General features: G+C 47.8%; 1 protein-coding gene across 1 annotated transcript in view; it reads left to right on the top strand.

Moving 5' to 3' along the window:
• LOC143007662 (glutamate receptor ionotropic, delta-1-like) overlaps positions 1-23,667 on the top strand; it is a 65,228-nt gene extending 41,561 nt beyond the window's left edge. The window contains exons 5-14 of the mRNA XM_076159083.1: positions 87-248; positions 1,098-1,217; positions 9,090-9,191; positions 10,380-10,577; positions 11,740-12,070; positions 14,189-14,327; positions 16,922-17,117; positions 18,354-18,520; positions 20,498-20,738; positions 22,766-23,667. Of these exons, the coding sequence (XP_076015198.1) occupies positions 87-248; positions 1,098-1,217; positions 9,090-9,191; positions 10,380-10,577; positions 11,740-12,070; positions 14,189-14,327; positions 16,922-17,117; positions 18,354-18,520; positions 20,498-20,738; positions 22,766-23,197 (2,088 nt within the window). The 3' untranslated portion in view covers positions 23,198-23,667. The remainder of the gene's footprint in view (positions 1-86; positions 249-1,097; positions 1,218-9,089; positions 9,192-10,379; positions 10,578-11,739; positions 12,071-14,188; positions 14,328-16,921; positions 17,118-18,353; positions 18,521-20,497; positions 20,739-22,765) is intronic.
• Positions 23,668-26,645: the final 2,978 nt, after the last annotated feature.

Genomic DNA, 26,645 nt, shown 5'->3' with positions numbered 1-26,645 from the left:
GTGTGTGGTGTCATACTTCAGTCTACTCTAGACTACAATCCAAATCAGGATTGTCTTATTGTAATCGTTTGTCTTCATCCCGACAGGTGTCCAACCTCTACCTGTACGACAGCGTTCTGATGCTGGCCAACGCCTTCTACAGGAAACTGGAGGACAGGAAGTGGCACAGCATGGCCAGCCTCAACTGCATGAGGAAGTCCACCAAGCCCTGGAACGGAGGATGGTCCATGCTGGACACGATACAGAAGGTATCTACTCACATGCCTGCTTCTGTCAGGACTCTGCCTTTGTATTCACAACACCAAGGCCACTGTGATGCATTAGCATTTCAAAATCTAATTTGTACTCTCAAAATACTCCTCAGGAAAGCTCATTGAACAACTATGACCCCTTTTTCACATTCACAGATCAATAATTAGAGAAGCATTTGATAATAACTGATTAGCTGATGATTATGTGCGATCTCCCTGTTTGAGCAGAGAATGGATTTGCCTCCGGTTCTGGGCACTGATCACACCGTGCTTGTGTTAGCGTGTCCGCTCATGCATTCAAATAAGGCCACACACACACACACACACACACACACACACACACACACACACACACACACACTGGAGAGGGTCTTAATTTAAGTCTGATTATGGAAATTTCAATCGCCTGCAGAGTAATGCTGTTTTAATCTCAAATGTGACCAGATGTCGACATCATTATCATATTTATCAATCATGCTGATTGGCTGGTGGTGGTCACGATTTTCTAAGAATATCTAATTCTTGCTCTCACATGTATAATTCTCCCGTCCCTGCAGCTCCACCTATAGATAAATGCTAATTCACAGCCATTTATAGGAAAATTAAATGGATGTTCTAATTGGCTCATGCTGCTAATCCACACACACACATGTATGGCAGCTGGTAGGAAGGAGAGAGCGCTCTAATATGGTATGGGTCAGAGTTCAGGAGCTAAAAGCTTCTAAATGGTCACATGGGGGTCGTGCTACAACTGCCTGACCGGTAATAACACAGTAACTGTCATCACTAACATTATTCCCATGGGACCACCTCATGTAGTAACTCCTCTGCTTGCTGTTGCCATAGGGACGGATCAGCGGCCTGACAGGGATGATGGACTTCCGGGCGGAGGGGTCTAATTCCCACGTGCAATTTGAGATTCTTGGAACCAGCTACAGCGAGACCTTTGGGAAAGACGTGAAACGGGTCAGTGCGGAGTACTTTGTGTATTTAACAGACACCTCATAGTTCATGCTCTCCTCCGTCCTGACGCAGCGCTGTGCCCGGCTGCTTCACCAAGGTGTAACTCCCAGCCTCACTAATGGTCTTTTGATGCTTTCAGTGTGTCAGAAAGAGCCAGGGAGCTGTGCTTTTTGTCAACCTAATGTTTTCCAGAGTGCTGCTGCCTCATATTTTATTCAACAAAAGGGAAACGACTGTTATCATGTCCTGAGTGTGTGTGTGTATGTGTGTGTTAGACCACAGATCCGTGATTAGAGCTTTGTGAGAACTCCATTTCAGAAGCTTTTGGCAGCATATTCATATTCAGGCCATTTGTCTGACATCAGCGATGAAAACTGCTTCTCTTAAAGTTTTTCCAACAACATACACGATGAAGAGAGAGCTAATTATAAAAGTAAACTCTTTTTCAGAGACCCGGCTAACCTCCAGCCACATTTCAGCGTCTGGCTCCAGCTTTTTCCAAGCCAAGTGACCTGCAGGTTTTGATTCCAGATGGATGTTACAAAGCTGCAGCTATGGCTCCACAAATCATCAGGGGGCAACAGATTGGGTGCCATTACCAATACCTGGGGATCCAATTGGTAGAATGCACCATAGCAACACACATAAACAGGGCTATTGGTCTTATTTGTATCAGGGCTTCCAGCTTGATCCTCAGGGTTCAGAACCCGGCTCTTTTATTTCAGCATTAAATGAGAGGAGCCCTGCTGTGTCAGATTGCTGGGTTTGGTAGAAAAAGCAGCTTTATTGTGAAGCAGCAGATTCAAGGCGAGACGTTGACACCTTACTGACATGTGTCAGCGGGCCGTCGGGTTTGATGCTGCTGCATTCTAAAGCTACTGGAGTAAAGCAGGAGTTCTCAATCCTGTTCTTAGTGACTAAAAGGTGCAGCAGACGTTCTACCCTTTACCCACACACACACACCTGATTTGATATAATCACCTGATCAAGAGTCCACACCTGTTAGATCTAGGTGTCTGCACAGCAACGGGATGAAAACGGACCAGGAGCCAGATTGAGAACCAGATCATTCAGAGACGAGTTCCTTTGGTGGAAATGTTGAGTTCAGGTTCATGATTCAGTGTGTTTGAGTCTGTGTGATGATTCCGCAGCACAGAGGTCTGCTGTACTCTGTGATGCTAATAGCCAGTGGGTAATGTGTCAGTGTGTGAGCCCTGAGTGTCGTAGAGTTGAGGTGAGGGACGGAGAGTGTTGTTTGTGTGCCCATAGGCTGTCATTTGTTTGTAGCTGTGGATGTCCTGATTCAGTCAGCGACTTCTTGGGGGAATGAAGAGAAATTGAGTTTCTTGGCAATCTTTGTGCAGCAGGACTGACCAGCAGCAGTAATGAAGATTTAATCACCACTTAGCCTAACTGATATCACAAAGCTCATCCATCATAATGTGGCCATTAGCAGTAAGCTAAGGAGTGACACACAAGGAGAACTGCCATGTGTTTGGTACACACATACACACACATACGCAAACATGTATACACTTGGACCAGCAGTGTCACCGCTTCAAACACTGCAACACACAAACACTCACTGGAGCCCCACATTGCATCCACACACACACAGACATATTGTACACGGTGTTTGTTGTCGCTCTCAGATAAGGGAAAGAGGCCAGGGAGCACGGGGAGGGAGTGTGTGGGTGCATGCATCTCAGAATCATTAGAGGTAGAAGGGGACAGAAAGGCCAGATAATGGGATGCCAAATGCATTCAGTTGCTGTTGTTCATTACCTGGCCTGTCTGTCTGCGTGTCTGCCTTCCACTTGGCAGAGCCATTTACTGGAGAGAGCAGCCGCACATTCATGGACCCTCCGCTCCCTTATAATAGGATGTCCATACACAGGCAGAGCATTGTGTGTTCCTGGCAGTGTCTAACATGTTTACTGTCAAAGCCGCGGCCTGGCCTATCACTGCTCTGCTCCGGGGGGAGGGGGGGGCGAGGATCAATGTAGCCCCGGACCCTCACTGTCCCAACAAATGAGATAACAACATGAAAGACTGGAAACGCTCCCCCGACCTGAATGGTTGGAGAGCTGAGGCTGAGGCTGATCCTCATCGGGACCTTGCTAGCCGCCGCCGCCGCCGCCGCCGCTCTCCACACTGGCTAACCTGGGGGCTTTGTGTGGATGAAACCGTGGTTACGGCTAAACGCTCAGACCGCTGACCTCTGAGTCGTATCTGACAGCAGCTCCACTCCAGGCCAGCACATAAAGAGGACGTCTGTAAAACCTCCATCTTTCCTTTTGTGCCACATATCCAGCGCCTCTCACCCTCACACCTTAACACCGCCCGCCTACACTGCTCCACCCCCCCACCCCGCCACCCCCTTCTGAGTTAAACACGTCCCTCTGGCTCCCCGCCGTGCCCCTCTCGAGCCTTGTGCCCCTCTCGAGCCTTGCGTTCCCTCTGCTCTGCTAGTTCCCTCCACCTCGCCCCAGATTGAACTCTGTGGGTGACAGTTTTTTTTTCATTCTTCCTCCTTGGTGCCATGACGACATTACCTCGCCTGACCTCTGTAGTGAGGCACATTCCCTCTCTTTATCTCTGTTATTTACCAGATTCTTCACTCATTTCCTGGCTTAATTCTGGTGCAGATTCCTTGACTTTTATGTTGGATTTGATCGTTGTGTTGTTTTTGTGTTGGGTAAAAATAAAATATCTCTTTATTCTTATTTTTCACATTTAAAAAGCAGCAGCAGCATTACGACGTTTCCACTGCAGCATAACGGCCTGGCCCTGTGTGTGTGTGTGTGTGTGTGTGTGTGTGTGTGCGTCCTCTGAGTGGACTCCTCACAGCGGGGACATGTCCCCTCCTCACATCTGAGCCTCTCCCTCCCTCCCCTCTCTCCCCTCTCTCCCCTTATCTTGTCCTCTCATCTCATCAGGCACCCTCCTTCTCCTCTTCCTCTTGTCTCCCCTCTTCACTTCTCCCCTCTCCTTCCTCTCCGTTTCTCCTCCACATCTCTCCCCTCCTCTCCGCCCGCTCTAGCTTCCACTCGCTCCATCATCGTTTATCTGCATTCAGTCCATTTTCTCCCCGGCCTGATGGCTCTTAGATGAGGTGGTTTTTTTGCTTTAGAAACTGTAATGAAGACTGAAATACTATTTCCTGGATGGCCACTGTGAGTTTTCTCCACCATCTAGTGCTGCTGCAGAGTGATCGATGCTGTTGTTGTTGTTTTGCTTTCCCAATTTGCTCTTATTGATGTGTCAGCTCGTCTCTAAGCAGATATTGCTAATGACTTCCAGCTTACATGAAGCTCCGTAGAGGAAAGTCGATTCATTTGAACGTAACTGCTGCTGCGGCACTTAGCTCACAATGTGTTCTTTAACATCGCATGTGTGTTTTGCTCATGAGCAGATGCCTTGGCCCCGCTCGGTTTCAATCCCATGCCCAGTGCAACATCTTATTCCATCTCTCTTCCCTGGCGGAGATCAACAACCGCATAAATCCACCGTGTCCGGTTGCCAGATCCTCAACGGGCTCGCCATGAAAAATGCGGCAGTTTTTCGCACAACTGCAGTCCAGTTCTTGGAACTAAATACCGGCACAAATTTGGCACAAATTCTGCTAACTGGATCGGGTTCGTCCCGGCGTAGACGGGCCCGAGCCTGGCAGCCGTAGATGAACTGGGTCTGACTTTGCAGTGTTTGATAACGGCTGTGGATCCGTTGAGTTTGGTGGCGGTGGAAGCTCTCGTTCCATCTGGTGCGCTGCCCTCACGTCCATCTGCCCGGAGATAAAGGACGGAGCGAGGGACCGGGTCGGACTTCAAACCAGGAGAAATGGAAGGTCGGTGTTGTAACACAGCTGATAGTGTGATTGATAAGTTCTCTCTGCACCTGTGGACCTGGAAACTTCTCCCTCGCTGATTAGTCGTACAAATAAATGATTGAAAACCCCTTTAATCATTACAGGTCTGCAATTTCTCCGACGGAAACACAGAATGAAAGTGTCTAGAAGTTCCTTTCCTGCAGATAATTGCACTTCTGTAATACTTTGTGTGGACCTGTAGCCGGGTGGGAATCGGAGCCGAGTGCACTAACAGGAAGCCATTAAAGGAGCAGAGGCTACTTCAGCTTGTTCTCACTGCGGCCCTGCCTGATCTAAATCCTCTCCACACCCTCTGGTAATTGGATGTAAAGTGCATGATGTATTTTCTCACCCGCACATCCCTTAATCTACCGCCTCATCCATCATGACAGCAGTACAGTAAAGAGAAGGAGACGTCACAAACCCTTAAAGCCGCTCGCTTCAGCCGGCGCGTTCGCTCCCATTCGTGATGAATGGAAAACCGGATTAGGAATTCACTCCTCTGTGCTGGAAATGTGTTTGAGTCAGATCTCTACTCGGCAGAGAGAGGAGGCCGGCAGCGTGAGTCGCTCTCAGGTTCTCACCTGATCTAAACACAGATCGCAGCTAGGAGCCATTAGCCTGAGATGTAGATAGAAGAGGCGTCGTCATTCAAGGTTCCCTTTGCATGGTTCGGCTCTCCTGCTGTGTTTTTCTTTGAGTGGTTCCCATTTCGATCATAATCTCATTTCTCTCCCTCTTCTCCCCCCCCCCCCCCCCCCCCCGCTTTAAGAGGATCAAATTACCAACGGGAGCCATCTCTGCTCTCCCCTGCTCGTCTCCAGATAACATGTCTGCTGTTTCCACGCTCAAATCAAAATCAAACGGCCGGTTTACTCATCACTATTTTCCAGGTGGATAGAGATAATAACACGGGCGCCATTCCAGCTTTACCCCCCTCTCAAGAAGCAAAAAGAGGCTTGATGGGGAAGCGAGATATGTAAAGTAAACACAGAGCTGTGCAGGTTGATCTCACATGCAGCAGGTGGAAGAATCGTGCAGGATTCTGTCGATCCGGCTGTGAGCCAGACAAAGAGCTGCGGCTCAATAAGAAGCTCGGTGGCATGATGGGCTCGTCGATTCGTAAGCGGCCAGAAGAACGAACAGGCGTCCAGTGAAAAGGAAGCAGGAGCGCCCGGCCCGACTCGCAGGGAATAATTGAGGGCCGCAGTGAATCCAAGGTTTGATCGCTCGGGCGTTTTTAAGAGGTCGTTGGCATTTACTCGCTCCCATTACAGGCCGTGGTTTTTAAGCTATTGTGCGTCATGAGCATTTGCTAAATTGCCGTGGCGCTTATTGTTGTGCGGCTTTGAAAAAAGGCACGCCGCACTCCAAAATGTCATTACCTCAATAATCATTGGAAAAAAGTTTATCAAAGGGGATCTGTGTGTGTGTGTGTGTGTGTGTGTGCGGCTTTGTGTCGTCTCTCTGGAGAGTTCTCCTCTGCAGCTGCTCTCTCTTGCCTTTGTGCATTGGAGGTGCAATCTGTGTCTGATTCCCCCGCGCGTGTTTACAGGAGAACAATCCAAAACGTTAAATCCTCGCAGCCGTGAAGAGAAGAAAGAGGCGAGGGAGGGGGGGGGGGGATGCTGGCGTCGGCGGCGTGTGTTTAGAATGTCCTCATGTGGCTGCAGGTGTCTAGTCTTTGTGGAAAAGGGAGGAATCTGAGTCGGATGCAGTGGACCGGTCTTGTGGAGCGATGTTGTGCATAATGAGCGAGTGAAGGAAATGAAACTGACCTCTATGACATCACAAAGTCCACTTCCTTCAGCGCTCTGGACAAAAAGCTGCAAATCTGAATGCCGTCGCCTCCGCTAGACCTTTTCAGTGAATTCAGCTCAGGCCCTCAGCAGCGCCGCATGGTTTAGTTTTCAAATCTGTCCTCACCACCGACAGGATGTTTTACCCCGGTGATGTCATAGAGGTCAGTTTCTCGTCTCTCTGCAGCTAAACAAGCTTTTTACTAACGAGTCAGCACAAGAACATCACATCAAGATGGAGAGTTAGAGCCTCCACAGAATACAATGTTCCCACTTAATGCCCACTGTGTTGGTGTGTGGTTGTTGCTATCTCATGTAGTGTGTGTGTATGTGTGTGTGTGACCTTCCCGCCGGGTGACTCGGTGTGCACAGCTCTGTGAAGTTGAAGTGTTCCTCAGCGGCGGCGCTGTTCAGTTTACAGAACACAGACTGCTCACTGTTTTCCACTAAGCATGGAACTGCTCAAGAGGAAAATAGCCCGGGCGAAGACAGCAACACAGCATGACATTTCGCCCGCCACACACACACACACACACACACACAGGACACAACACACACACACACACGCAGGTGACCCGCAGCGGCAGGCTCCCATACATCCACATGCACAGAGCAGACAAGCAAATACAATCACACTCTTTTCCCCTGTGGAAGATTGCAGAAATCTCCCACGTATGTTTGGAGCTCGAGTGCCGCAACATTACAATGAACACACTGAATACACTGATTGCCATATCACACACACACACACACACACACACACACACACACAGGTCTTCAGGCTCAGTGCATCTACGATAGAAACACATCCTCCTGTACACACACACACATGCATAGTGAGTGTTGTTTACATCAGTCACAGGCAGTTTGCAGTGGCAGCATAAAGGAGCAGAACATAAACAATGCAAACTAACAGCAGAGGCTAAAGTTTGCTGTTTTTCAAAGGTTCTGCTCACAATAACACAATGTGAATAAAACAAACCGCTGTCAGGCTCTCTGTCTGATGCCACCGCTGGCCTGTCCTCCCTTTCTGACGGCTCCATTCTTCTCACGGTCGTCACATCCACATAGTAATTACTGTTTACTCTTCCTCGAGTCATCTTCTGTCAGATCCAGTTGTGCCTGTGCAGTTTCCTAACTTCTGGGTGAGCCCTAGTCCCTTCCTTCCTTCCTTCCTTTCCTCCAGCTCCCCTCTCACCGTAAAGAACACAAGTATAGAAATTTGCAACCATGACAACAAGTGAATTAGAAATACACACACACACACACCAAATGTCTGCTGCTGATGTTTTTCAAACCCGAACCAAGGATCCCCACGTGAAATTAAAAGAGTGCAAAAGCCTCAATATTTGATGAATCTCCGCCTTCAAAGCCGAGCAGCAGGACCTGTGATGAAATCTTCAAGCTTCACAATTCAGCTCTGCACTCGTGTTCACCGGTTTTGATCGCGGTAACTTTTTTTCTCTCTCAATATTGAATGAAACGTCCGCAGCCATCTTCTCTCAGGGGCCCGGCTTTCTTTTAACACTCCGACTGGACCGACTCTCACTGAATGCAGAGCGGTGTGTTTGTGTGTGTGTGTGTGTGTGTGTGTGTGTGTGTGAGAGAGAGCGACCTGCTGAGAGACGGGGCAGAGTGCAGAGATCCTCCGTGTCTCTACAACTCCAAACCCTGGGCCTCAGTGTGTTTGCTTCTAATTTAAGGTTTAGAATTCAGCTACAAACTCAGCTGTGTGTGTGTAAATGTGGACAATGACCCCTCTTCAAATGTTATTCTGCATTTTTCAGTGTCACTGCTTTATTTAACACCACCCGTGGTCTCCCTTGCCCTCCCTCTTGTTACCATCATCATCATCTTCATCACCACCACCTTCTTCATCTTCATCACCACCACCTCCCCCCCTCTGGGTAAAGTATACTCTGCCTTGCTTACAAAACATTGGCTAGAAGCGCATCCCTGCAGCATTCAGGTTGAATGGAATTGTTGTTGTCTTGGTAACCAACTCAGGTGTTTAAACAGACGCTGCATAGTCGATGTTAAGTGTCGCCAAATATCGGAGAGGACGGTCGGCTTCATCCCAGCTCGCTGCCTCTGTTTGGCCCTCAGAACGCCATTTTAGATTTGTTTCTCGCCCCACATCTTCCTCTCACGCCTTCTTCCTCTCTCTCTCTCTCTCTCTCTCTCTCTCTCTCTCTTTCTCCCCGTTAGCTGGCATCGTGGGATTCCACCCGCGGTCTGAACGGAAGCCTGAAGGAGAACCGGATCGAGAGCGGCATGCATGGAGTGACACTGAAGATCGTAACGCTGCTGGTGAGTCGGTGGGAGGGCAGTGAATGTGTTAACACGCGACCTGAGTAGGCAAATATCTGACTCAGTTACCAAACCAGCAGAGTTTAAAGGCAATTATAGCAACACACACACACACACACACACACACAGGTTCAGCCCTGCTTTGTGTTCCCGAGAATTAATCGCCCACGCAAAACAAGGATGAACTCTAAGAAGAAGCAGCCTGGAGACGTTTGTTTACATGGAGTTTCTTAATGCGTCTCTCCGTTGATCCGTCGTCGTCGTGGGCGATATCCTGGAAATCTGCAGGCCGAGCTTAGCCCAGGTGAGCCGAGTCCTAACGGAGAGGGCCGGACCTCCTCCTAATCCACTTTACCCCGCTTTGTCACAGTCACAGGCCATTTCTCTCCCCGCTCGAAGAAGGATTTGTAAGGTCCTCGTCTTCATCCCGCCCGGCGGATCGGCAGCATCACAAAGCCGTTAAATTCGACCCCGACAAAGCGGCGGTTTATCCCCCAACTTACCAGCCCTCACTTTACTTCCGCTCCTCTTCTTCACGCATGATTTACCTGCACCGTATTTATTCACATAAGTTCCACTCAGTTCGCTCCTGGCGGCGTCGCTTAATCAAGTCATTTGCGCGACGCCTCCCTCTCCATTTCTGTCCCTCGCCTCCTCCTTCCTCCGCTCTCTCTCGCTTTCCTCCCCCTCCTCCTCCTCCTCCTTCTTTCCCACCCATTTAATTCTACCCTGACACTTTGAGAAAACCATAAAGAAGAACCATTGGTTGGATGCTATAAATTTAAAATGGCAATTTCTGGCTGATGAACCGTCGTAGTTGCCATGGCGCCACGTGTTCCAGGTCAACAGTTGCGCAGGAAACTCTATTATTAAGATGAAGTTTAATCCGGATGACTTTAGAAGCTCTTCATAAAGGTGTCACCGCCAACTTCTAAAGATGACTGAATGTGTCCTCGCCATGGCTGCCAGGTCGGTCGCCGCGGAGATTAGGAAGCATCTTGATAAATGACACGCCTATGATTAAGCACACATATGCTCTTCTCTTTTCCAGGGCGCCGGGATAAATGGCGGGCGTGGAGACAAAACACACACGCGTTCACATAGCTCAGCATTAGCGCCCAGACAGTAATGCATTTTCCAGAAACAGAAAAGTACCCTAACATGGCCGTGCAATATCCTTGTGAACAGGAAGAGCCATTTGTTATGGTGGCAGAGAACATTCTGGGCCAGCCCAAGAGATACAAAGGCTTCTCCATCGACGTCCTGGACGCCCTCGCCAAGATCCTGGGCTTCAAGTACGATATCTACCAAGTCGGAGACGGCAAGTACGGCTCGGCGCTGCCAAACGGATCCTGGAATGGCATGATTGGCGAACTCATTGGCAAGGTTTGTTGCTTTATCTAAGTCAATACATTGTCAGATTCTGGTCCAAATGGTTTTCCGGGGAGGAAGGCCACATTGTTTTGTTTGGGAACGGGAGCCAGAATTGGAGGCTGAGTCAAAGTGGGAACAAGCGAGCGGCCCGACAGAGTCTGTGTCCACAATTCAGTGTGCTTGAGTTGGCAGGAAGAGGAGATAAACAGCGTCTGATTGCAGCCTCGCCAATGCAAAAATGTTTGTATTGCCAAGCGCAAGAGATCAGGCGTGACCTCAGGTGACCTCATCACCGCCGCCCCACAATATGAAACGCTCCCATCTCCTGAGAGTTCTGCAGGGCATTCAAAGAAAAAAAGTGTTTGTGATTACAGTCTGTGACGAACAATGCCACCTCAGCAATGGCAGCAATGATTTGTGTGTGATTAAGTTTGTGTCGATAAGCGGCGTAGCATCTCAGCTGAATGGAGTTTGAAAGAACTGTAGCGCCAGATTGAACAGGATTCTGGGAAGTCTGAGGAAAAAGCTCGATACTTTGATTTCAACATAACAATGGAGAGATAATGTCGTCTATCAGGGACAAGGCGGCAACGTGGACAATAGAGTCATAGATAGATGACACAAATAAAGTTTCTTCTGGTGTTGCTATAAAGGTCAAAGGTCACCGGGTTCCTCCTCCCTCAGGCATGAAGGTGAATGTGCACAGCAGAACTTCTTGGAGGAGTTGGTAGATGTTAGTTTGGATTAGAAAAGTACTTGTCATCACCAAAACCCCACAGTGTTCCTCCTGCTGATTGTTGATTGTTGTTCGATGATTGTTCTCCTCCAATTTCCAGCCAAATCACAGGTTTGGTCTGTTGTGTCACCAAAATGGCCTCAGTGGAAATCAGGAGATCCGTAAATCAAAGGGATCCTTCTGCAGGAGCGTGAATGTGTGTGTTCTGTAACAAAGACTCACTCTACACATAAGGTGACATCATAATGGTGTCAAACTTCTGGTATTTCATCAGAGAATGAACCACATTTTAATGCCGATAATGTAAAAATATAAACAATCCAACGGCCTAAACAAGTACAAACGGAACAAATCCTGAAGATGAAACTCTGCACTCAGGTTCAGCTTCTTTCATCCTAACTCTACGTGTAAATGACTCATGTGCCTCTGTGTCCCCAGAGGGCAGATTTGGCCATATCAGCCATCACCATCACGCCGGACAGGGAGAGCGTGGTGGACTTCAGCAAACGCTACCTGGACTACTCTGTGGGAATCCTGATGCGCAAGTCTGAGGAGAAGATCAACATTTTCTCCTTGCTGGCGCCGTTTGACTTGGCAGTGTGGGCGTGCATCGCGGCGGCCATTCCTGTGGTGGGCATCATGATCTTCCTGCTCAGGCGCATCCAGGCGGTGCGTTGCCAGAACAACGCGGGGGGACATCCTCCACCTTCTGCCTCCAACTCGCTTCAGAGCGCCATCTGGATCGTCTACGGGGCTTTTGTGCAACAAGGTGCGTGACACGGCTAGTTTAACCACCGAGGCTCGCAATCACACGTTGGGTTGGGGGAGGATTTCATTCCGGCCAAACTAGACAACAATAGAGACCTCTTAGGAGTCACCCACTCAGCTGCCAGTCACCATAGTAACACGGGAACTGGCCTGTAGATCCTCCAGGCGTCCAATCAAGAACAGGACAATAATAGCTTTAGAACATGCCGGGAACTATCTAAAGTGTAAGTTTACTCGGACTTTTATTCTTACGGGGAAGTTAATTATCTGCCAAAGGCCTAAAAGGAGCCGATCTCTAAGACGCGCAAGTATAATTTTACATCACTTAAAGATAAGCGATACACTTTAAATTGACCTTTAGTCCTTTTCAGACAAAGATAATAGACGACACTTTAAGGACAAAAATACATATTATTCTATATCAGAAGTAGAGGTGACGTCTGTGTGGAAGGAGAACCTGCCACCTTCAGCCCTTTGTGATTGGAAGGACTTGAGAAAGTGTTCTAAGACGGTGAGATGAAGAATTGGAATTTTTAAATGACAGAACAAAGTGAAGTGGTTTTTAAAATCATGGACGGGCCATTAGAATGAGAAGTTCAGTCTTTGTGAGCGTGGAGGCTGATTCAGCAGTGATGCGGTCTGAGGCACGGCGCCTGAGCGTGGCGTCTCCTGAAGGTGCCCTTGTCAGGGAGATGCTCCCGTCGTTAGGTTCTGGTGGAGGTCCAGCTACGGCCCGTTTGGATAAATGACCACTCCAGCAAACCGATGTTAAGAGCCTGAACTGCATTTGTCAACGTCTGGCCGCGTGCCTGTGAGCCTTTTTAAGTCCAACACCCACCATATTTCAGCAGGAGCAGAATCCCGTGTCTCTTCCCTTTTTTCTCCCTCTTTTTTCTTCCCTTTCCTGGCTCGCATTCCAACTTCCTACATTTGTTCTCGTCAAGGGCGCCGCGTTTTTTCTCCCTTTTCTCTGGGTTGACGTAGGTGACTTTGATACGGATCTGACCGCTGATGCATCATGTGCCATTCTGTGTGTGTGTGTGTGTGTGTGTGTGTGAGAGAGTAAACTTGGCAGCCGCGTCTCCCCCGATGATTTGGTGATGATATTCAAAACACTTGGCTGTGTTTGGCGGCATGTTCACGTGGAGGAAACCGAGCGCACACAAACCTTCTGACATTCCTCCCCGGCTGTTCAGGCAGAACGGCGATCGGCCTTCCTCCTCCCTCCCTCCCTCCCTCCCTCCCTTCTTCCCTCCCTTCCTCCCATAAAGACAGACAGAGATGATGAAAGTAACACTTTGTTATGATCAGAGATTTTAATCAATTCTCTTTTCCCGAGATGAAGGAGATAAAGGAGACGGCAGCACAGCGGCTTTGACCTTTGCGGCGTGCTAAGGTCAACGTTCACTCTCAAGCTGGGTGACTCACATTCCATGACATTAACAAATCAGTCAGAGCCATATGTAATAAAGATGACTGATGCCGGACTGCTATGCATCTGACAAGGCTTCCATCTTGGCCCCGGCTGCCCTGAATGTGCGGCCGCGTCGCTCCTGACGCGCTCAGACAAATATGTTTTCATTACTTTTCAGGTGACATTTCCACGGCTTTACTCTTCAAATTTAGGATGTATTCTGACATTTCTTCTCTGGCACCGTCTCGCGCGCTCCCCGTGGATACGCGGAGGGCGACCGCGGCGTCTGACGGGAGCGCCAAAGATTGAGACGCTAAGCTAACGTGACACGGCGAACTTTCTCACAGAGACGGAACCTAAATAGCAAATTATGTAAGATGTAAGTGATGAGGGAGAGAATGTTGAAAAGGCCGAGCGAGAGGGAATAAGGTGAAAGAATGGCAGCTTAAATGTGACCTTACATGTTTGTATGTGTTGTGTTAGGCGAGCAGTACTCAGAGCCGGGACCCGGGGCTGATTTATGTGAGGCACTGGGGGTCACTCTGGTTTTATGGCCGTATTATTGGTTCTCCTTTTTGTTTGATGAAGTGTGTGAACGGAGTGCCGGAGCAATTTACAAGGACACAGGAAACGCAGGGTACAAGATAATAAAGCCGACTCCTGTTTCTGTATCACGTCTGTGTTCGTCCGTTCGTCCGTCCTTAGGTAACGACTCCATCCTGGGATCGGTGGCCCTGCGGATCGTCATGGGCAGCTGGTGGCTCTTCACCCTCATCGTGTGCTCGTCCTACACGGCAAACCTGGCCGCCTACCTCACCGTGTCACGTATGGACAACGCCGTCAGGTAAGGACACTAAGGAACGCTCCTGTAAAAGGTCTCAGTATGTGGCAGGGGACTCTCAATGTAAACGTATGGAATCTGCTCTAACTCACAGATTAAACAGCAGTGAACTTGCACACACACATTATTCCTCAGCGATGTGTTCTGCTGCTTGTTTACATCCGTAGTGTTTGTGAACAACAGGCCTTCACTTTCAATTAGGATTCATTAACAAAGCAAACAAATGATGTCTTTTAGTAATTACTCGTTAATATTGATGTGAATGTGGCTCAAACCTTCTTGGCAAACTAAATCATTAGGATGGGGGTTTGTGTTGCAGTGCAGTGCAGACCGATAACCTCCATGGCTGCCTGCTCCTCTAGGATTCACAGTGTCAACCTCTGACTGTTTGGTCTGTTCTGCTGACACACTTTATTCCCAGACGCTGTCGTTGCAGTCGTGTTTTTCCAGACGTAGCAGTGCGTCTGTGGACATTAAAGCGCGGTGAACTAATGGTGCTGTTCACTTCTTCAGACTGGAGCTTTATCTGCGTGTGTTTAGTGTGCTGCTCTGTAATGTCTGACCCGCTGCCTAACAACTCGCCTGTCCTCAGGCCAAACCTCATTTGTCACTGAATCCAATTTGGTGTGCTCGCTCTCCCAAAAGAGCGACCACAGAGGCTTTGATTGCATCGAGTCTGTCCGGGACAAATGGCCACATGTGGGGAGAGGGAGGGAATGCTAAGAATGTGTGTGTGTGTGTGTGTGTGTGTGTGTGTGTGTGTGTGTGTGTGTGTGTGTGTGTGTGTGTGTATTGATTTGTTTTCATGAGTGCACTTATCAAGCTTGTATTAAAATGCTTTGGCCACTAAAGCTTTCTTGAAACGCTGTGCAGCTCTTCCTCTCTTTGTAAATAAGCCTTTAAATAAAGCTGACGCTCTGGGAAATGGAGGTGAAAAACAAAGTCCCATATTTACAACTTACCTTAAAGTGAGATATAGATCCAGATACTTTATCTAAATTAGGGATAAAGAAAAAACTACAAACTAACAAGAATACATGTGAGCCTGCCTGTGTGTGTGTGTGGTGCTCTGTAGTTCTGTCCTCCTCCTCCTCCTCCTCTTCTTCTTCTCTGTCTGATCTGATCCATTAAAGCTAATGAAGAGGTCTCTGGGTCTGGACCTTGCTCTATTGATCTCGTCTTTGTTGCTCTGCTATGAGTAAAAATAAATAAATAAAGAAGAAGCAAATAAGACAGAATTACGTGACAGATGTCTTCAGTCGGCCCTGGACGTCAGACGGCGCCGGTGCTGTAAACGCACCAATACCATCGAATCTGAGTGGTTTCCATTTGATAAAGTGGGACACCATCTGTCTGTGTGTGTGTGTGTGTGTGTGTGTGTGTGTGTGTGTGTGTGTGTGTGTGTGTGTGTGTGTGTGTGTGTGTGTGGTTTTCCTCTCCTTTCATTTATTCCATCCACCCCAGCTGGTGAAACATATTTACACTGATTTATTTACCTTGAGTCCACCGTCCAGTACACACACACACACATCACAATGTAGTTACATACAATTATGCGGCGTGACAATCAAATCTGAACATTCAGCACAGCAGACTCACCCACGTCTGTCTTTACAGTATGAGCTTGTTTCTCTCTCTCTCTTTCTCTCTCCCCGCCCAACCGTCCCTCATCTGGTCCAGCTGGGTGGCTAATTAAAGCTGAATTAGCCCGACGTCAGCACCTGCAGATAAACAATCACGTTCTCTCACCTTTTTAAGGGAAAATAATTAGAGACTGCTTCTGCTGCGGCGTGTCAATGTTCTAAAGAAGTATGGCGAATGTGCCTGCGTGTCAAACATATCATTCTAACAGCAGTCAAGGAAGGAGCTAATCTGGCTGCTAGATTGCATTGGAAGCGAACGCTAATTACAGGGGCGATGCTATTGAGCAAATAAGATGCTGTACAAAACTGGCAATTATCGGAACACTTTCAGATCCAGCTGTGACACGGAGGAGAAGGCTTTCTTCTTTGCTCCCACACAACATCTGCATAATAAGCATTTAAATCAGGGGAGACTCGTTTACAGATATAAAAGGGAGATTAGATTAGGGCTAGCAGACGCCGTGTGGGGATTCGTACCCAATTAGGAGAATGAACCCCATAACCGGTCAGCAAATGAATCCCCCAAGTTTGTTATCATGGCCCGGGATCAGGATGAGCTCAGGACGGCGGTGGTGTTAAGGTGGCGGTGATGGTGGCAGAAGCAGCAGGCCGCGCTCTGCAGTGGCTGCTAATTGGCTTAATAAAGAGCACGCTGATTGGTGATTGGCCCCTGAGTGCCGGCGAGAGAAGTGGTAGTTACACACTAGCTGGTTCCGTGCAGCGAGTTTTAAAGAGCGGGGAAAGACGCAGACCGGCGGGTCAGGAAATGGTTTAAAGCTGGAAACAGGATAGTAATGATGGCACACCTGCTCCTTATAGAGTGGAACCTTGGACAGGATGTGACCTGGGGCACTAGTTTGGCTTTTTGATGCGTTCCTCATATGGAAGGATCATTTGTGAACTAATTGACTCTGATGCTGTGAGCTCACTGCCTAACTGTAACCACGACTACAGGTCTCTCCAGGACCTGTCCAAGCAGGCGGACCTGGTCTACGGGACCGTGAAGGACTCAGCTGTGTACGAGTATTTCCAGAATAAAGGCACCAACCCGCTGGAGCAGGACAGCACGTTCGCCGAGCTCTGGAAGACCATCAACAAGAACAACGGCTTCGACAACTCTGTCTCCAGTCCACCTGAGGGCATCAAGAAGGTGAGGATGAGTCGCTTGGGTCCCGTTTCAAATGAGGAGGGAGGGATTGAACATCTAATCATCTGTGATTAAAGGGGAATGAAGTTCTTCATGTTGTAATATAGTAGAATACTGCTTCAGGTAATAACAAAAGAGACAGTGTGGCCTTAAAGTGACAGTACCTCAAATGAACTCTGTCTCTTTAACAACAACATCAACAACAGCTTCCTCTTATAATGAAACACTGAGAGAGAACATCGGTTATTAATTAATTAATTAACATACTTTCACCTGAGAGGTAATATGACCTCATCCTTGATCCTCATTTTTACTGTCACATAATCAGATTAAACTCAGACTAATTAACGGTGTTATTAGAGGGAAATCACATTTTTAATTTGTGAGACTTACAAGAAAAGAAGAGTGCTACTGAAAGGAATATTATGCACCCGTTTACTACCCACACACACACACACACACACACACACACACACACACACACACACACACAGCACAGCACATTGAGGCATAATCAGTGAACATGAGACATATGCACTTGTCACTGGCTCCCCATCTTAATTAGCACTTAATTGCATTTGGTGTAGTCGGGCCAGTTGGCACTGCACAGCTCCATGAATGAAAACAAGTCTGTGTGTTTTAATCAACATACAAACACAACACAAAGCATTTTATTCACAACTGAAAATGAGTTACTTCATGACACGACACCATGTGGAGAGCAAAGCAGAAACTCCAGCCTGTCGCTCTTTCTGTCGTCAGGTAGATTGTCACAGAAAGTCTCTGATGTGTGTTTGTGCAGCCGTGTGTGTGTGTTTACTACGTTTGGTTTGAGTTTCTTCAAGCATTTCTGCGGCTTTGATGCATAAATGTTAGAACCTAATGTAGTCCAAATGAGATGTGAGATTAAAAGGTCGTCTAAAGAGAGACACCAGGCCAGGGGGACGACCAGGAGCACCAGGACCCAAATCCATAATGGCCGACACATTTTTATAAAGTATTCACTCTGTGTTATTGAGCAGAGAGGAGCTGCATGCAGAGAAATGCAAATCAGAGCCGAAAGAGAACGCAGCAATCATCTCTGTAAGGAAATCCAGCTATTCTGTTCTGTTCTCATGGGTAGCCAAACGTAAATACTTTTGATGAGGTTCACACACACACACACTAGCGCACACACACATTCTCTCTCTCTCTCTGAATTCCTGCCTGTACGTGACAATTTCTTTTGGCAATCTCCAGGCAAAGCGAGAGTCGTACGCCTTCCTGTGGGACATGGCGGTGGTGGAGTACGCCGCCCTGACAGACGACGACTGCACGCTGACCGTGTCGGGGAACAGCCTGAGCACCAGAGGCTACGGCGTGGCCCTGCAGCACGGCAGCCCCTACAGAGACCTCTTCTCTCAGAAGTACGTGGGCAGGCTTTTCATTGATTGAAGCTTGTCTGGGCTTCACATAAGCAATCACACCCAAATCTGAGTTCACCGTCCTCCAATGGAAGCCGGACTCTATATCTTTAAATCCAATTCAATTCATGTTCACAAATTCTAGAGATTGAGGACAGATTTTTTCCTTGACTTTTATGCAAAGAAGAGATAGAAAACAACACAAACACAGGAGTGTATGTTGTCTGTGTAGAGAATTGAAGCACAAAGCCATCTCACTCTGCTTAATAGATGATTGCAAACACAACATTAGCACTAAGTGATGTATGATTGGCTGACAGGTGGAAGGGGCGGCGGCTTCTCCCGCCCAGACAAACAGCAACACGTCGCTCTCATTGTTTCTAGTGTGACTTTTACAAAATTGATAGAAATCGGGGCCAACGAAATCCATCTCCCTTCTGGCCGAGCATCAGTGAGACATTGAAGGAGCGATTAGCCTATAAAGCACAAACATCGCCTCGGTAACAGATCTCAGATTCATCACAGGCCTGGCAGAAAAGAAGCGGCCAACGTTTGTGGGCAGACGGGCGCGTGATGTTTCATGAGTATAAATGTGTGTAAATAAATGCACGTCAAAAGTTGTGGCAGCTGTGTGTGCATCAGTGTGTGTGTGTGTGTGTGTGTGTGTGTTTTTTGCCGTGAATGAACACACAGTCTTGTTCCAGTGTGTGTGTGTGTATGTGCCAGTCACTGTTGAAGAGGTTGAGTAATGACTGTGCAGAAAGCTAAGCGCTCCTGTGGGACAGACTCACTGTCTCGCCTGTGCTTCTACTCAGCCGTCATCATTCTCCTCCTCCACCGCGTCCATCCATCCTTCTCTCCTCCCGCTCTCCCGCTCTCTCTGCACATTAACTAATCGACTGAATGCGGCATTTGATCATTTTTTGCTTTGAAGCTTATACATCTTGATACAAAAGGTAATTCATCTCCACGCTGCTATTGTTCTTCTTCTTCTTCCCTCCGCTTACTCAGAGCTGCTCTTAAAGCTCTTGTTAGGTTTTAGTAATTGCTTCAACAATGAGTCAATATCCCAGCGTTTCCCCCTGCTGCTATAGAACTGCAGCTTTTAATAGCATCCCACCATCTGTGGGGGGCTTTAATGAGCTAAGAATCAATGTTAACATATTAACAGAGAGTATTTCTGCTGGGTGAAGCTTTGTTATTCATTCTATTCCACAGGCAACACATTATTGTCACAGTAGCCTAACAACGTGAAGGTTTCCATTCTCCGCTCCTCCTCCTCCTCCTCCTCCTCTCCATGCTCTGTGTTATTATTATAATCTGAATTGATGCTTTTGTTTTGTTTGATTGAATATTTTATCCAGTCTCCTGTGTCGTTATCACCTCTGCCAAGGAGATGGTGTGTGTGTGTGTGTGTGTGTGTGTGTGTGTGTGTGTGTGTGTGTGTGCTGCTGTGTCTGTCAGACGGATTTCAATGAGATATTGTAGGCAGGTGGGACACGGGTCAAGGAACAGTTGATGAGATTTAGAGGCAGATTCAGACTGCAGATACCAAAACCCTGTTTGGTTTCATATTGCAGTACAGGAGTGTAAAACAATGCTAATGTGAGGATTCAGGCAAATGGATCCTCTGATAGATTACTGACAGCTGAAATGTAAATCAATCAATATGCTTGGACAGGGGTATATTACACACACACACACACACACACACACACACACACACACACACACACACACACACTGGTGGACATTAGCAACCAAGGCAACATGCAGCTAACAGCATGAGAAGCTGTGATTCAGCTACATGAAATATTTAGAGCAGTTAGAGATGAAGATGATGTTCATAACACCGCTGCTCAGGGAGTCTGCATGATGAATCCTATTTCAATGTAAATGCTAGACTGCTGCAAGAAAAAACTAATTCCTACTCCTTGATATTGTGCAGTTATTTGAAATAATGGAATTTGTTCTTTGTAGGATATTGGAGCTTCAGGAAAAAGGAGACCTGGACATCCTCAAGCAGAAGTGGTGGCCAAAGAAAGGCCGCTGTGACCTGCAGAGCCACGCAGACGCCCAGCCAGAGGGACGGGCTCTGCGCCTCCACAGCTTTGCCGGCGTCTTCTGCATCCTGGCCGCAGGTCTCCTGTTGGCCCTCCTGGTTGCTGCTCTGGAGACTTGGTGGAACAGCAACCACTGCCGGAGAGAGCAGCCCAAAGAGGTGACCACCGACAACCCGTCGGCCCAGGGCCCGGGCCCTGGTTTGCTAATCCAGACCAGGGCCGTGTTGGCGACCACGGGTCCCCCAGCCCCGCCAAGGCCGCGGTCGAGACCCAGACCCCCGGGCCCCCCAGTCCTGCCCAGGGATGCCACTGCCACACTCTACTTTATGGATCCAGCAGGCGCCGATGCCAGCCCCGATTTAGTCGAGCTTCAGTACACCCAGTTATAGGTGCGCCCCTGCGCCCTGATGAGTCACATCATGTGATCTGTTGATTCCTTCTCATGTTGGGAGAGGTCTGGGTGCTTGTTACAGACTTCTCTCAGGTTTCTGCGCCAAAGTCCACGCTGTGTTTCTCTCTCCTGCGTTGTTATAAAATATGAATTCCTGGCCTTCTCTTTGTCAGAACAAACCCATGGACTCATTATCAGAGTCACCTGCAATGTGAGAGAGGCACAGCTTTGGAATGACAGTAACAGATATCGTGTTTCATCACTGGAAATTCACAAGTGTCTACTGAAGTTACGCTTCTGAGTCAATAAGTGCTTCAGCTCTTTGTCTAATCCATTCAAGTCTTAAATGCTTTAGAATTGTGACTTAACCGTGCTGCAGTGGGCCGGACAGCCCCTCTGCCTGAGGCATGTCCACAACTAAGGCTTGACATGGATCCCTAAACTAAAGTGTGAGCAAAAGCAGACGCGGCATAATCGAAGCCTTCACACACCCCTGCCTTTGTTAGACGCGACGGTCCCGGCGGTGCAGTAAGGAGAGACACGCCCATATAAGGCCCAGCCCTGTCCTGACAACACAGCAGACTCCATCCATGCCATGAGAGTTTAAGTTCATCAGCGCTGAATGTAAGGTTCAGTCTTTTGCATGCAGCTGCACTCATAACGACACACACACTCTCACACACACCCAGCAGTGTGAGTGTGACACATATTCATGCTTGTGTCCCACGGTGACAGTTTAACCATATGTGAGCATTAAGATGGATATTTCAAATGAAATCCAATATTGATCAGCCATTTAGTCTTGGTGACAAGTTGCCATGGTTATATAGTATGTCAGTGTCTGGAGTACCAGGTCTCTATAGGTGAGCATCCATCACTGCCTGTGAGTATCGGCAGCTGAGGAGGGATTACAGTCTGAGAAGAGGTTCTGCTCCGTTGACGTGTAATGACATACGGGCCGACACGGTGGAAGACGATTGGCTGTAGCTGAAGGGAAGGGGCGGGCATGTGGGTAGGACAGAGGGGTACATTTCAGGCACTTCATCTGTCATCTCACCCCATTGTCCCCCCCTGTTATTTGTCTTCTTTGTCTCGTCTGTCTCCAGTGTGGCTGGACTTTAAATGGGTGCGTGGAGATAGAGTGAGGCGCCGTCGCAGCATGGAGGGAAGTGGGAAGCCAAGAATCTCTTCTTTTCTATTCGGCTGATAAACAACTCTGTGCTTTCTACTTGGCATTCTCTCTCTCTCTCCTCTGGCACATTTGTGTCGCCCCACTGATGACTATAAACGTCTTTAATTAACCCACTTTAATGACTGTTTCGCCGTCCGTCTGAACTTATTGTCTCATGAAGACCGCTTATTTGGATTTGTGCGTCTTAGTCTGTATGTTACCGATGCTTTTCACGAGCCGCCCACACATTGACATGTAATTGTGGTGAGAACAAGACTTCCTGTCGTTCGTCATCACAGTTTAGCTCCAGTCTCGGTAATTAAGAGTGATTTAGGGAATTGGCTCAACATTTCTTGATGTTCACTTGTTCGGGTTTGATGAATGCAGCTAAAATTCACTATAATTTTAGCTGCATTCAAACTGACAATGTAATGAGTAGGGGCGTTAGGTTAGAGGCTTAGACAGCGCTGACTTCTTATGTCTGCATGTGGTTAAGATGATGAAATAACCGTGTTCTCTTCTGTTGTCCTTTACTCGATCTCTCCATTTCATCATAAATCTTTCCTCATTCACTTCTCTCTCCATCGCCTCCGCGTCTCTCTTGCTCCCCCGCCCGTCTCCAGGACAAAGAAGTGAACCTTGAGCAGGTCCACCAGCGTTTGAACAGCCTCCTGGACGAGGACCTGGCCCACAAGCAGCTACCGGGCCAGTCCATCGAGATCTCTGCTCTGGACATTGGCAGCATGCAGCCCAGCCAGTCCTTGGAGGCCTTGTCTGTGCGGGACTACCCTTCCCATCGGGGGCCGCCGCCACTCTCAGTGACCAGCTTCCTCCACGAGAGTCACGGAAGGACACTGGGCGGAGCCGTCGGCAGGACCTTGCCCCTGCCCCTCAGCAGTGCCACCATGCCCTCGATCCGCTGCAAACACAGGGCACCCAATGGGGGGCTCTTCAGGCAGAGTCCAGTCAAGACGCCCATGCCAATGTCCTACCAGCCAGTGCCAGGAGGACACATCCCAGAAGTCACCGAGCCCAGCCACGGGACATCCATCTGAGCACGCAGAACATTGGCTGAGACTCACAGAGGGATGGAGAGGAACACGGAGTGCTCACAGGATGGAGGATATACCGTCAACAAAACATAGACGGAAGCAGATTTTTATTAACAGAGAAGAAGAAGAGTCAGCGGGACGATGCAGGACGGGACACTGCTGAGATTTTAATGTACATATTTGTAAGTACAGAGAGAAAGAAGCAACATTAAAAAAAGTGTATTTTGAATATTCAACAGTTGAGTTTAAAAAACAGACAAAAGTATAAAAAAAAAAAAAAATGACTGTTTGAATGGCTTTGTAAATTTTGTTCTAAATGAATAAAGGTGACAATTCTTTGTTGTTGTTTTCTAAGTGCCAAGTTCAAAGATGTATTCTTTCAGATGAACATTAACTGAATGTACTATAAGAACTCGTGATAAAAGACATTTCACACTTCAAAGACGCTGGAAGAATTGAATTGTTTCGTATGAAAAAAAATAAAATTGATAGAAAAACACTGAGACTGTGTGTCTGAGAAGTGCTGTGTGTGTCTGTGACTCTGGCTTTGTGTTAGGAGCCCCACAGACTACAGGAAGTGTGTGTGTGTGTGTGTGGGGGGGGGCTTTTGGGGGGAGTAGGGGGAGATTTGAGCGTCTGCTTGGTAAGTCTGGAAGTTGCATCTTTGCAATTAATCAATTTGGAAGTTTGATTGCAAAGAAGCATCTGTTCAAACTGGAGACAGTGAAGTACCAAAAGTTATCGGATCAATGAATATTGATGCCAGATTGCTATTGGTATCTCACAACTTAAACCACTGAAGTGGTGTAGAGAAATAATGCATAGTGAATAAAAGCTTCAAGGCACACTGCTGCTACAATACAGCATGGTGTCATTTGAAGCGGCTGCCAAAGCACTTGACCAAGGCACTAGAATGAATCTAGAGTTGGACCTTGGGCTCGGGACAATACAATACAATGACTATAAAATATGTCTTTCTCTTCTAAAGCCATTATAATACATAGCACACAGGAAACTATGAAATGTGAATGTGGAGTGCTGCCTTGGATTTCTTCTTCTTTGCATTTCCTTTATTGCCCCCCTCCGCTTGAGGAAGCAGTATAGCTTACGTGGGTGTTTTTTTAATATCTTTGTATTGCTGGAACTGTGGGTCATAGCTATGCGTTGCACCTCAGTTACAACTTCCTCCTCATCCTCCGTGAACAAACCACAGAAGATGATTTGTTATGACAAGAGAAGTCGGAGAAAAAGCTGCTTCTCTGGGGTGTGGACACTAAAAACCCAGAGCTGTGTTCTGTTGTTGTTTGCACGTCCACCAGCATCAATGAGCATCTTCCTGCTGTTGGTGTGTGAGTCCACATAGAAAATAATAAGGGTGATTTTGGTGTGTGTGCCCTTTGGTTGTAGTGGATCTCAGCACTCTCACTGCCTGCATGTATGAATGCCAGCAAGTCTGCTTTCTGATCATGGCTGAGCAGTTTTTAAGTGACGTTGTGTTCGAAAAGTTTCAAAGTCTCAAACTTTTGATTGGAACCGTCCAGAAGTCCTTCATTCTGCTCTGAAGTTGTGAGTGAGAGCGTGCAGGTGGCCACACTGGAGTTGGGAGAGCCGTCTGTGTCTCTGCGTGTGTGGGGATTGTTGCTGTGCTCTTGTCACTTCCCCTGTCCTGTGGCCCTGCCTGTCAGTGGTAGAAGGGGTGCCAGGAGGCGTTTCCACCCAAAGGAACCAGCGACCTTGTTGTTGAGCTGAATCCTGTCAGGAGAGTGCTTCCTGTTTCACCTGTCTACATTTTGCCACTGGCACCTTTTTCAGGCCGGGAATAAGCCTCAGATTTCCTTTATTTATTTACCTCAACCAGCACAGGATTCATGTGGCACCACCATGCATGCAGGTACGTGTTTACATAACCGTGGCCCATGTCTGCGTTCATCTTCTAACATGGCTCTCTCTCTTCACCTCCGCCTCATCAGTGCCGACGCTGCAGACGCTGTGCCCACATTTGCACGCTTGAAAAATTCCAATTCCCCCGTAGAGCTGCGGAGATTACTTTTGTCCAAAGTGATTACTGAAGAGGTCATCTTTAAAGACAAGTGAATTCTAAACCCTCGCTTTTGATGCAGGACTGAGCGAATGCAGGCGTTGTGTCAAATGTAGGCATGTACTGCAGATCATTCACTGTATGTGGAGGAAAATCCCAGAATAGACTTGTGCTACGTGTAAAACTACAATCTCTCTTATTGCACATCATCACTGGAACAGGGACTTTGTAATTATACAACTGTGCCGTACAAGACTCGCATGAATGGCCGGTGTAATTAGCTCGTGTGGGCAGTGCGGCAATCTGGTGTAAAATAACTTTTGTTTCCCCTCAGGGAGATTGCGGACCGTCTGTCCACTTTTGCCTCTGCAGACCTTTATTATCCGTCTCTCATCCTCTGCACCTGAGCTTCACGCAGACCTGTAAGCCCTCTTGGCCGGAGGCGGCGATGTGTTTCACGTTCGCCTCGTCTTAATCCTCTCCATGTTTGTGTTGAGAATTACTTGGCACAGGAACAGTAGATGTTTTGATTCATCACCTTTAAACCGTAAACCTAGACGCTTCTGACCTTGTTGGAAATTGTGCCAGACTCAATCTAGTGTTCCAGCCCACACCGAGTGCTCCCTGCCAAGTATCCCGCTTTGGCAGCATCCGCCTCAAAGTAGAGACAGGTTCGGCTCCGGCTACTCGCTTCCACCTGCTGCACCTCTCTGACGTCTACTTCAGGTTGTGTTCAGTTGATTGAAGGGCAAAATCAAGTGTTGTTAGCAGAAATCTGACAGTTATCCAGCCCCATGCAAAGTTTTTCTGTCATGCAGTTCTGATTCAATGTCGTATTCTCTTCTTCCGATGTTTCAGTTCGCAACATTTCTTGCAGGTTAGCCAAAACCGTTAAGAACCGTTCCAGCTCTCTTTGCCCATTCTAAAGTAACTCATCACACGTTCACTTCTACTTCCCTGCCAGGCTTATCCTGGAAATGTATACCTCAACACTCCTCATCCCCACAGATGGATCACAGAAAGGGAAGCGTCTGGCGGTAGTTCTGCCAGGAGAACTCCGATTAAATTGGTCTCCTTCTCCGTCACGCTCCATTCATTACTTCTTCTTCAGTTCCGGTCTGCGTCTGCCTGTTAACTAACAAAGTTACCGTTCATTCACTCACCAACTCTGCTGCTTCCAGGCGCAGAATCTTCCAGATATTATATTCCACTTATTTGAACGGAATTTTAAGTCACCTGTCCTGTACAGCCTTAAAAAACGCGGAGGAAATGCTCATCCTGCTATTTTGGGTAAAAGGACTCATTAATTAGCTTTTTGGCTAATTAAGCAAAACCTCTCCAGTCCAGCGATTTCCTAATTTGGAGAGAAGGCAGCAGATCTCACTGCAACACCAACACACATGCTTTCCTGAG

The sequence above is a fragment of the Genypterus blacodes genome, unplaced genomic scaffold, assembly GCF_046128005.1.
Source record: "Genypterus blacodes isolate CSIRO-AG114 ecotype Tasmania unplaced genomic scaffold, CSIRO-AGI_Gbla_v1 ptg000010l_1, whole genome shotgun sequence".
Lineage (NCBI taxonomy): Eukaryota > Metazoa > Chordata > Actinopteri > Ophidiiformes > Ophidiidae > Genypterus > Genypterus blacodes.
The sequence above is the reverse complement of the archived record's forward strand: the minus strand, read 5'-3'. Positions and strand labels throughout refer to the sequence as shown.